This window comes from Ambystoma mexicanum, chromosome 3q, assembly GCF_040938575.1.
Source record: "Ambystoma mexicanum isolate Mex_15411 chromosome 3q, UKY_AmexF1_1, whole genome shotgun sequence".
In the NCBI taxonomy this organism is placed as follows: domain Eukaryota; kingdom Metazoa; phylum Chordata; class Amphibia; order Caudata; family Ambystomatidae; genus Ambystoma; species Ambystoma mexicanum.
The window spans coordinates 533212042-533224365 of record NC_090926.1 but is presented as its reverse complement, the minus strand read 5'-3'; the positions used below and the strand labels follow the sequence as shown (position 1 = coordinate 533224365).

At 42.7% G+C, this 12324-nt stretch overlaps 1 protein-coding gene across 1 annotated transcript in view; it reads right to left on the bottom strand.

Moving 5' to 3' along the window:
• Positions 1-12324, bottom strand: part of WWC1 (WW and C2 domain containing 1) — a 535977-nt gene that overhangs the window by 22095 nt on the left and 501558 nt on the right. The window contains exon 22 of the mRNA XM_069654296.1: positions 2185-2306. Within this exon, the coding sequence (XP_069510397.1) occupies positions 2185-2306 (122 nt within the window). The remainder of the gene's footprint in view (positions 1-2184; positions 2307-12324) is intronic.

Sequence of the window (12324 nt, the reverse complement as noted above, 5' to 3'; positions counted from 1 at the left end):
CATACAATGTATTACCGTGGCAATGATCTTTGGGAATAGCATTCGGGGGAATAGAGAACGGCAGAATAAGTTCTTGTTACTGTGATAAATTATTGCAGGAATAAAAAGTGAAAAAGGTGTCTAATCAATAGCCTATAGACCACTGGGATTTAGCGATATAGTCTTTTACACCTGTACAGAGTTGGGTCCAGAACTTCTATGCAGGGGGATAGAGGTATTTTTTTTAATAATTAGCGGAAAATGTACAGTGGACAACGTTGAAGGCCATGGCCAGTGGACACCGAGGCCACTGGCTAAGTCACTCTACATTTTTTGACATTTTTGGCAACACACAGTGGCATGGCCTCAGGGCCACTGGAAAAGGCCGAAGGGAAGTGGACCCTGAAGCTACTGGCAATGGCTAGTGGGATCTGGTTAAGTAATAATGAGGTATGCGCCAGTAGGGCGGAGCCACTGCCCCCCCCCCTTTAAATTCATTGGCGCAACACAGAGTGGCCACAGCCTAAAGCCAGGTCTAGTGGGCCCCAAGCAAACTATAGCATAACAAAACCCTTAAAGGTAATTGAAAAAACTTTAGTTGAGGGGGAGTTTCAGTGACCTGATTAATCAACAAAAAAAAGCTTGCAATTCAGCAGACGTGGCAAGTGATGAGCATGTTAACTTGGCTCACCCTGCTACACAGCACATACATCATATGAAATAGGGTTTCGAAACGAGATACAAAATGTCACCATGGGGGACGCCAAGTTAAGAAGTACATCACGTCACAACCTCTGCTGAATTTCAAGGGTGGTGTTGCAATAAATAAATCACCTCAATTGTCGCTTAGCAAACATTTTTTACCGACACGCCCTCACGCTAGGTTTACTAATAGCTGGCAAATTGATGGTTGTATTTTGGACCGCAGTTCAGCTTAAGATCCACACAGGTTTCTCGAACAGAGGGGTTTTGTTCCTTGTCTTAATGTTCAAGAGATTAACGCCTCCAGGAGGCAGATGGCCAGCGCATACATGATATCTTTGGCTAGAGTGGCATCAAAGTATTGCAGAATAAAGGAACCCTACTATATAACAGCGCACCAAGCGATAATGGGCCCTTCCATTTTTTTTTTTTTTTAACGTTAAATAATATCACTGATCATACTTGGGAAGGAGTACAACAGTTGCTGTCCATGGGAAAGTTAAAGAAAGAGATCATATGAAGTCTTGATAGACTGGTGTGGGTAACTATGCTCAAGTATTGATCAAGTTAAGTCTACTCAATTGAATGCGTTTTTACCAACAATTACATCCCCAAAGACAATTTACAGTCATTGGTTCACGCTTGCGGGAACCCCTGGTGTGTGCAAACCTACTAGTGACTACATCAGTGCTTGGCTGAGATGGTGAAACTTAAAATGTTGTTCTAACTGCAAAGCATTTCATTCCTTTTTCTGCATTCAATGCCACAGCACGTGATCCTGTCCATATTTAAATTCTTAGAAGCCTTGTTGTGGACGATACAGGAACACGCCGTAAAGCGCATTGTAGCAACGCTTCCGCTGCTTGGTAGTCTCTGAAGGGAGTACACCTTTAAATTCTGAGCACTGGTGAGCTGCATGACGCTTGCAATATTCTCATCTAGCCATTGTACCTAATGTGAGATGAGCAGAAAGGGTACTGCTCCAGCACTAAGCGAGTAGACTGGAATGACAATACTTTATGACTGGATTGCACTCTTCCTTGCTGCCATACCTTTGTGTTGGAGGGAAACCTTATTAGCACACATTCTTTTTAATGACGTTGGTGATTCGCTCCTAGAAACACTTGTGTACAGGCGCATTACAAATGACTCTTCATATCATTCAGTTGTTATGCAAAACTAGGGCTCCCACTAAGTTGTAAACACACACACACACACCCGCACCCCCCCCCACCCCACCTCAGCCCACCCCACCCCACCAGTGGTTTACGTTGATGTGATCCCTCAATTGTGGGGTAATTTTCCTACTAGGCTTACAAGTTATTTTGTTAAAGTTAAAATAGTGCACATGCATTGAAAAGGATTGTATGGAATGTCATGGCTATTACTGCTTCTTAGATAGTGTAGATATACTACAATGGCTTTGGTGCCTAGTGTTTGCTGGAGGATTGCACAGGATATAAGATGGCTGATGACCTGTCTGCATAAATACTATTGCCTTACCTGAAAGACTGCACCTCCACGGGTTCCTTTCGATTCTGCCCTCGCAACCTATGCACATCCTTGGCAGCGGCTTTCATCATTTTATTTGCTCGCAACTCATGCTTCTGCTCAATTTTCTGTACCTGTAATCATACAGTAACACAATGCATTATGATGGGTCTTGTAGAAGGTGCTTTTGCTAAGAGCCAAGAAATAAACTGTTAATGTGCTACAAACAGTCGTGTTAAAAAAACGTAATATTGAAATCAAAGAATGCATGTATGTTCTTTTGAGCTTGCAATCGTGGATAATCATAGTGGTAAATTGGGGCTAGAGGTCAAGATGTACCATTGATAATGTGCTTTCATTCTGCTAAATAACTAGCAATGAGTAAAATTCTCTTTTCTTTCATTTTCTTCCCTTTCGCCTCTTGTCCTTGTTTCTACCTACAATCATCATTATATGTTTACTTGTTACTGTTTATTTCAATGTATATGGGTTAGATATGATTTATACTACAGCCTTGAGACATACCCATTGGGTCAAAACTCGTGTTGGCTGTCACAAATGACCTTTTTCCTTTTCTTTGCAACACCGAAGACCATTAAATCATGTATTCAGATATATGGAATGATATTTTCTGAATAATTTGGGTACATACCGTATTATATTTTTTCTTAAAATTGGCTGTGGAAGAGAACATTGATTGACTTAGCACTTTATTGTCACAGGATCTTTTTGGTATAAATATGAAACAAAAGAACCCTGATTCCGTCCACACGAGGAGGGATTTATGTAATGTACACATGAAGATTCTGCTGCGAAGCTGCATTTTTGAAGATCTTAGGAACAACTACTGCACATCATGCATGCATGCATGTAGGAGATTCCACTGATGCGAGGAGCATGGGTGTAGTCTGGTGTAGTATACATTCTTGGCCAGGTGTTCTTAAGCCATTTTAAAGTTTTTCTTTCAATAAGACAATATGATTGTAAGAAGGCAACACAGAAACGAAGGCCTATGACCACAGATATTTCTCTTCTGACACATTCATGCAAAACACAAAAACTGTGGTTTCCATTCTGAAGTAGACTGTTGGAAGTGGAGGTCAAAGTGTTTACTGACACTTTTACCGATCAGCCTCATGTTCCTCCATTTGTCAGGGGAAATTGGTAAAAGGGGTGGGTGTAAGCAGTCGCATTTGTCTTGTGTAGCTGGGAATGGAGGGGGGGGGTTGCTTACAGCTAGCATGAAGACTGATGATGCCAATAATGCTGTGGATTCCTAAGGAATCTGCCTGAAATTACCACCTGGTAAAAGCATTTCGATTCCAAAAGAATCCATTGTAAATGCCTCCCACTTTCATTGACTGTAGGAGGTATTTGCACTTTTCTAAGAACATAGTGAAAAGGTGCAGAGTAAAGGCGATTTAAACCAGTTTTCACTCTTCACTTTTCCACTATGTGGTGTAAAAGTGGAATATTGCATTGAGGGCACATGGTCCCCTTTGTGTGATTTACATCTGAAATGAAAATGACCCCATTGACTGACCGATTCTGGATTAAAAACATTGGGAGAAACGAAAGCATGGTGGTCTTCAAAGATAAACGATTAAATGCCTTGAAAATATTGGGCCAAATTGGACGTATAAAAAAAACTGATACTACAGTTGTAGGTTTGCAGCAGTACAATGTATATTATAATGCAGGCTATTAGGGTGTCTATTCAGTCCAAATGTTGCTGTACAATTTTAAGACACCCTACTTTTGTAGGTCAATTTACATAACACTCAACCTACTTTTCCTGCAGCTCCCAGGTCTTTCAGATCCTCCAGAGCATGTGGAGACCATGCATATTGTAGTTGGGCACATGATAAATTCCAGTAACATAACGTAACAGAAGTTGAAGCTTGCAAGTCAGGGTTAATAGATGGTTAACTAGCCAATATAGGGATATGGCAAGTCACAAAGGAGTTTGGTGACCAAAAAGAGGAATGAGGCAAAGTGTCTTTAGAAGGGCATGAAACTCAAAAAGGTGGAGTTGCAGTATACTTTTATGTATGGTAGGACGTTTTTTTATTCCTTATTAGTACCCGGCATTGCGAATTCACGGGATACACTTAATGTGGATTGGCTCGTTTCTGAGCCATACCACATTGTAATCTAGTGGACACATGTACGTGCCTGTGTTTGTTCCCGGCAGGGGGCGTGGCAACCCCTCAGCCAATGAGGAGGCTTGAAACAGGGCAATCCCCGCTCCAAGCCTCCACACAGCTGGAGGCTGCCATCGCCCCCTGCTGGGGATTCAGGTATGTATTTTCTTTCTTCCACCCCCTTCCTTGCAAATGATCCCCTCTCCGCCCTCCCAACCCCACTTACCTTCTTTTTTCGCCTTTTCTGGAGAGTAAACTTGCTGGGAACACTTCTGTCCCCAGCGCATCCACTTCCGATGGCCACCACGGAAAGGTAAAATTGACTCCATTTTCCCTTTCCCGGCAGCCATTTATTTTTACATTTCTTTATTTTTCGGTTCCGAAACGCTGCAAGGTTTTGGAACAGAAAAAATGCTATTAGTACCCCGCTCTACCAGGCCGGGGTACTAATGGCAATAAGCCCCTCGAGAGCGGGCCAATAGAGTCCACGGTAATGCCCCCAGAGCCTTCGTTGAGGCCCTCGCTATGCTCTGCCCTGTAACTATGGGCCCCGGGGGCATTACCTCGGGCGGTATTGGCCCACCGTCTCTGGGCTTATTGCCATATAAATACATGGCCACACATAGTCATTCCCTTTAATACCTCGTCTCTTGCTTAATATAATGTAAGAGTATTCATTTGCTGGTCCATATAATCAATATAGAATATGCTTGGATTCAAAAAAAGCAAAAATGCTGCTCCTTATGTGTTGCAAAAAATAGATTAAGCAGTTTAATTAAATGTATTGAAAAATAAACGTTCATTTTGTGTTTTAAAATAAGTAATAACATGCACATTCTTGCTCACATAAGTTAAACTCCAGCAGTGCACAAATGAAACTTTCTACCACAAGCAGCTCCTTGTCAATTATTGGCTGCAATGTGTCACAGAAAACTATTCTAAAAGCAAGGCATTTGAAAAGCTTTTCACAGCTTAAATTAAGTGCTGCAGTGACAGCTGAAATTCTCTGTTGGCTCAAGCGGGAGGCATTGTAATGTCTCAACTGAAGCGTAATAAGTGGTTACGCTTTGGTTGTGATGTCATTTTCTTATTACAGGGCAGTTGTGCTGTCACAACTAGCCTGTAATAAGAAAAGTTATTTCCAAGTCTTTAATACAAATATTGCACACTGCAATGTATTATAAAGGTTTCAAAGTACTCACAACAACTACATTTCAAGAATACCTTACAAGAATGATGTTTAAATAAATTCATAAAACAAAGCTAAACACTCCAAAAATAACTACATCAATGATAAGGTGGGAGACAGCTATTTTATGAATTGGAATATCATGTCCTAATGTGTTGTCCAATAACTGAACATTCTGCCTTTAAAAAAGTCTCCAGAACAAGAATTACAATGGCCAAAAGTATTAGTAAAATATTTTAGAAAAATCAACAAGACTGAAGTGTTTTACAACAGCAGCGTTTTGTGGCAATGTGATGTGGGCTGATGGCACAGTAAGCAAGGCGGTAGAAAGGAAGAACAGGAGTTGACTTTTAGCAATTGACTTGGCAATCTCTTTTTTTGGTAGTCTCAAATTTAAGATAGTCCTATTTTGAACAGGGAACCACCATGGGGTGTGTGTGACAGCCTGTAAGGTGCCCAGGCCATGACACTTCCACTTATGTGTACACGCGGTGCAATATGTGTCACAGGACTTAAGAGTCTTGTTGGACAGCAAGTCTGGTCATATATAGATATATATATGGTGGTAGTTATTGATCTATTTTCCTGTTGTGATCAGTGTCCTTCTGTATCTTGGCTTTTGTGTAAAGGCCAGTTGCGATTTCAAGCAAGTAATTTGGGCATGTGTGTTAATGGAATTAAGGATCCCTGAACTGCAAGTGCTACTGAGAAACTTGTTTAAATATGAAGGTATAGGGAAAAGTCTGCTTTTCAGGACTTCCATCAATGCATTTTGTCTTAGAGTTAAAACAATCCCTGGTCATTCCATCTCCCAAGGCATTTTCAGGATGTCATTGCCTACAATATGTGGCAGTATAAAAACATGTTCACACTGGTTGTGCCCATACATTTACCTGCCTGCTGCACCAATATATGCCAGTAATCCCATACAAGAACATTCTCATTTTTGTTTTTTGCATAAAGCCAGTAGTAATTATATCATTTAAAAGAAATAATTTGCCAGTTTTTCCACGTAAGAACCAAATTCCTGTTGGCTTTTCCATTAAAAATGCCCTGCCACAATAAGAAAACATGTTAAAACTGACTGCACAATGTAGGCCAGTCTACAGACGTAATAACACTTATGTCTGGCTTTACCCTTGTTACCCAAAATACAATGCCATGCCACAGTAAGAAATAGCTAAACTGGCTGCAACAAAAATCCAGTCTAGCCATGTAATAAGACTCATCATGCATACTTTCCCATAGAGAGACAGAAACAAATGCCATGCCATATTAAGACACAGCTAGTCTAGTGTGGTTGCATTAAAATGTCAGTTTAGCCACATTTTAAAACACTTATCACGGTTGCTTTACCATAGAAATTCCATGCTACAGTAAGAATGGCTAGATTGGCTGCACTAAAATGCTAGTCTGGCCGCCTAGTAACACTTATCTTCCTTGCTCTATCATGGCTACCCATTAAAAAATGCTGTTGTAGTGCACCACACCCCTCGCCCTCTGTTGAAAAACATCAGCTCCTTGGTCACACCCATTAACTTGCTCATTTACACACCATACACAAACTCATACACACACACACACACACATTACATAAGACATATAAAATGCATCTTAACTGCAATACGGGTCTAGACTCTGCTCCACTGTGCCGGAGCCTCCATGAATGCCTTCTGGCTCCTGCGCTACAAGAACAGAAATCAGGATGCAAAGATCGCTTCCTGGTTCATGCATATGCACGTAGGAGACGGATTGCTCCATTGCCAGAATCTCTCTGGATCTGTGGGGAGGCACGGGACCACCACCTATGCACATGAGACATGCAGTTCCCCAGCCTGCATCCCCATTGGGCCATGCCTCGTCCTTCCATAGTCCATTTTTCATGCGCCCTTGGGAATTAAACTGTTTCACTTTGACAGTTCATGCCAGCCCAGGACCACTCTCTCAGCTGCTGCAAGTAGTATAGGGAGCGCTCAGTGTTTACTTTGGGCTGGCGCTGCTCCTGCATGATGCGCATGAGTACTGGTTGTTCGGCATCAGCCTCAGCCATTATGGACAAACCGCCCCTGAATCCCATGGAGGGGGGTGCTAGTGTCGGATGGTCCCTTTGAGCAAAGTTACAGAAGATGCAGAAGCTCTGCATATATTTACATTTGGGCAGGCAGGGGATTGGAAATCAGGTTGTCTATCTTCTCTAAGACAAGTTCAGTCCTATTGAAGCTAGCCCCTGTGATGCCAATTAATCTTCCTATCCATCTCAGGCAGATTTAAAGTACCACACTTGCTTATCCTTTTTAAAACCTCTGCATTGCACTTTGCTGTATTTTTAGGTCACTATGGCCATTAATGCACACCATCAAGAAAATACCTTTGAAATTAATATAGTACTACGTACTTCTATGTATTTTATATTATGTACATTCTTTTCTATTGCTTCTTTTTGTAAAGGTTCAATAAAACCGTACACAATAAAAAAATTAAAAAATAATATAGTAATACCCAGTAAGACAGCCAGCTTACTTTGCTATGTTATTTGATATTTGTATAGTGCCTACTGCATTTCTTATGGCCTTGCAGTGCTGTGGCGAGGAAGGCGGTCCGGAAGACCATAGTTTGTGCAAACATGAAAATGAAAGAGCATTACGTTGCATGTGAACAGCAATGACAATATATGACTATTCCATTTCTAGCAGAGATGACTAGTTTAAAGACATTATAAAAGCCAGGCCAGGCAGTGTGTTCGGGTGTAGAGAGGACAGCTATGTCAGTGACTATGTGGTAGCTGGACCTACTTTTTCATGGGACTCAACTGCATTCTATAGTTGTAGCACAAAAGGGGTTGTGTGCTCTTGCATCTGTTCCTTGCACTGAAGACCTGTTTAAAGCAAGTACTAACAAAGGCAAATGCTTTGGAGAGCCCCCGTCCCCCATTTAACGGAGTGCGAGATAGACCGGAACAGGGGGATGTGTAATGCTTGCTTTCGTTAGGGTGCATGGGCCACAAAACCCACAAGCGGTGAATTTTGATTGCAGCATGCGACCATTCCTCCCTTTTATGGCTGCAGCATCTCGCCGGCTACCGGAACTTTCCCCGCAGCCACAATGCCTTCGCTGTTATCTGAAAATGAACCCTTGACAGACAACCAAAGCTTCGCCATTATCCGCTTTGTGTCATGGGCAGTTGTGGCTTTTGTTTCCAACAGCCAGACACGACATGGTAGACGCTGCGGCCAGCAGCGAATAGAGTTTCGGGAATCTGAGACTGGCTTCTCTCTGCACTTGAACAATGCACGCTGTCCCCCGCCCCCCCTCCCCCCCCACCGATTCCCTGCTGTCCGTGTTGCCATTTTACTGGGAGCGCAGATTCCTATCTCTGCGTAACGGGATCCGCTGGCTGACTCGCCATTCCACATGCCTCCTTGGAGCAATCAGCAGAAATGCACTTCACTTCACCGGAAGCGCGGAGAACGAAGGTCACGGAAATTCCCTTGTGTCTATACTTACTCAACGCTCCTTAGCACAAAGAAACAGCTCCGACTTTGTGTCTGTAGTGGCGTCCTAGGAGGCACAGTTATTTGCTGGGACGCCTAATTTGCACATGACCTGACATCACAGAGGTTGACGCATCACAGAAATAGTTTTTGATACTCAAGGGCATCTTGGGAAGTTGCATTCAAAGAAGTCTTCAAGAGCAAACCAAGCGACAAGTAAACTTTATGATGTGCCTACCATGCATCCATGGTCACAGTTACTTATGGCGAAATATGGGTGGGCCTTTTTTTGGACTAATGGGTAGTGTGTGCTGATGGACATGTAGTGACTTCTTATTTTGGTAGATAAGGTTTTCTATGTTAAACTAATTTGCGAAGTATTATGCACGTCGGTCAAGTGGAGATGCTGGGGTTTGAGACCTTTTGGCCACTCAGTCACTTTAACACATTTTCTCAGCTGACCTTGGCATAAATAAATATTATATATATTTTGTATTTAGGTATTCTGACTTTTCCACAAGTCTTTAAACTTTGACGAAATGGACCTTTCACATGTTTTCGAACAATCGTATCCCAAATGATTCTCTTATTAAGTCACATTTCATGTGTCCTTCTGTTTCAGACGTGCTTCCTCATTTTCTTTGATACATTTAAAAACTTTGTCCAAGTGACCAGAGCAATTATAAGTGTCATCCTTTCCCCCTGCATGCAGACCTGCCACCAGTCATTGCTGCCACATGTTCTGAACTCTTCGAGGAGCTCGCCGGCATCACTGCTCTGTGCACAGTTAACGCCCTGCAGAATATTACTAGGTGTTTGTGTTTCTTTTTCATCCTTTATCCTGCATAATCTGCAACCAGGCATTTGGCCGTCCTTTGCTCATATGGCTAATATTTCCAGGGTGGGATATAGATTTAGACAAAATCTCATGAATGTACATCTAATCCAGGTGCTTGGGCATTTTTTTCTTCACATTTTCTGGTAGGAGATTATAGGCCCTACCAACAGTGATTTCCTGATGGCAGAATTTCACCCTACCTGCTTTTTCTTGGATCCAGTCCTGTCTCCAGAGTTTGGTCTTTCTTGAATTTGGATTTGTTTGTAACTGATCCTCAGTCATGCCCAAGTGTCTTAAGACTTTGCCGCATGCTATTCTCCAGTCTTGTAGGCGTTTGTCCTGCCCTCTCATCATTCCCTCATGTAATGCTCCAAAACCTCGTACTAGGGCATCCAAATTGCAGTTATGGAATATTTTCTTCAGATAACATGCGCGTACAGAGAGATCAGGCCTAGTTCTCGTCTTATCACTGATGCTGGAATACAGTTAGGAATTTTCCACACCTTTTTCCAGAAGTGTCCTTCTAAAGAGTTCCATGTTTTCTCAGGGATTTGGCCAAACGCATTGGCCTCAAAGATCACTGTCGGAACAGCCTTCATTTTGTAGAAGGTAAGGGTCAGGATGATGAGAATTTGTCAAATTTCCTTTTAATCAGTCTACCTTGGTTAGCCATCGTCTGCATTTTAGATCTCAGCATGTTTACTTGGTGTACTTCTCTCAGGGACGAACTTATGCAGCTCCCCAGGTATGTGAATGATGTCACTTCGGTTAACCTGAAGTTGTCTACATACCATGCTCCGTTACATGGCTTCCTTCCCCTTGCAGACTGGATCGTCAGGACCCTTGATTTGCCCACGTTGACTTTCAGGATGTTCTCTTGTATGTATGAGTTCAGGGCATTTAGTTAATCCCACCGGGGTTTGATCTTTTAGGACCAAATCATCCACGTACATCAGGTGGTCAATGGCAGTCCCAGCGATGTTAGGGGGGGGGGGGGAGTTCCTAATTGTTTTCAGTGCAGCTGTGAGATCCGATAGGAAAAGGTTGAACAAAAATGAAGTCAATGGACAACCCCGTTTGTTGTTATTGAACAAGACTGGGTGCCCCCTTGGTCCATCTTTATCTATAATTCCATACCAGAGGGCAGGTCTTTAATTGCTTCCAAAACGACCCAGGGGCAGCCCCATTAGGCCAACTTGTTCCATATCTTGTTTTAATTTATTGAATCAAATGCCTCTGATAGAGCGATGAAGGCCAGCTACATCGTCTTATGGTGGCAAATGGACCGCTTTTTCAGCAGGTTGACTATGAACACATTCAGTGATGTATTCATACCTCATACGAAGCCTGACTGCCATTTCTCCATCTGCTCTGATGGTGTCCACGCATCCAAAGCCGCCAAAACCAACTTGGCAAAAACCTTCCCCATAACATCCAGCAGGGCAATGGGGCAGTAATTGATGGGTTTTGTCCTGTCGCCCTTCTTGAACATTGGGAGCACTATAGATATCTTCCAGGTTGGCACTTGCTTCAGTGATTTTACCCATTCAAATAGAATGCCCATACATTTTGCCCAGGGTTCCGGTTCCTGTTTAAGGATGGCATTAGTCAAGCCATCGGGCCCTGGAGCGCTCGAGCTGCTGGCTTTTTTGATGAAGGTGTACATGTCTTCTTCCTTGGTATGGAAAGTCCACTCTAGCCCACGATTAAGGGTCACAGTAGGAGCTCTGCCTTCTGGCTCATTAAAGCCTTTCAAAAAGTGGGATATCCATGCCTCTTCCTAAATTGCATCTGTTTGCAGAGCTGCTGTTAGGGAATTTTGTGAGTTAGGAGTTTCCAGACTTCCCATGTTTTTTGGAGATTTCTTGCATCATTGAATCAGCGTCTTCTTGTATCATTTTATATTTATAAGCTTTTACCAAGCTTTTATAGATTGATTTCCTTGCTTTGATCAAGGAAGTTGATGTTATAAGATTTCCTGCTTTGATTCATTTTTTTCCTCTCAGCGATGAGATCCCATTGCAATGAATGTTTGTGCTGGAAATCACTCCTTTGGCCCACCTTCCTCTTTTCAACGAAGGCCATCAGTAGCTTTGCGTACTCCAAAAGCGTAAACCTTTCTCCCCACTCTTTTTATGTGGGAGTTGCTCAAGGTTGTCAATTTCCTGATTCTCGCGGAGTCCCTTTTTAGTCGATTACGCCTTTGGTTAATTACCACTGGGAAGGTATAGTGAGGGGCTCCAACACAGGATAGCTTGATTATATTGTGGCCATTTAAGAGTGTCAGGATTACTTCAAGGGAGACCACCCATGGGAGGAGGTTTCCGGACACAAAGAAATAATCCAGCACCTTTAGAGAGCCTCCCCGCTCCCAAGTATGGCATGCTGCGATGTCTCCCCTTGTTTGCCCATTCACCAGTCACAGGACTCTGATTCTTCTGTCCATAGCCTAGCTTTAACTGATATTGTGGTCTTATGGCCTGGTTCATC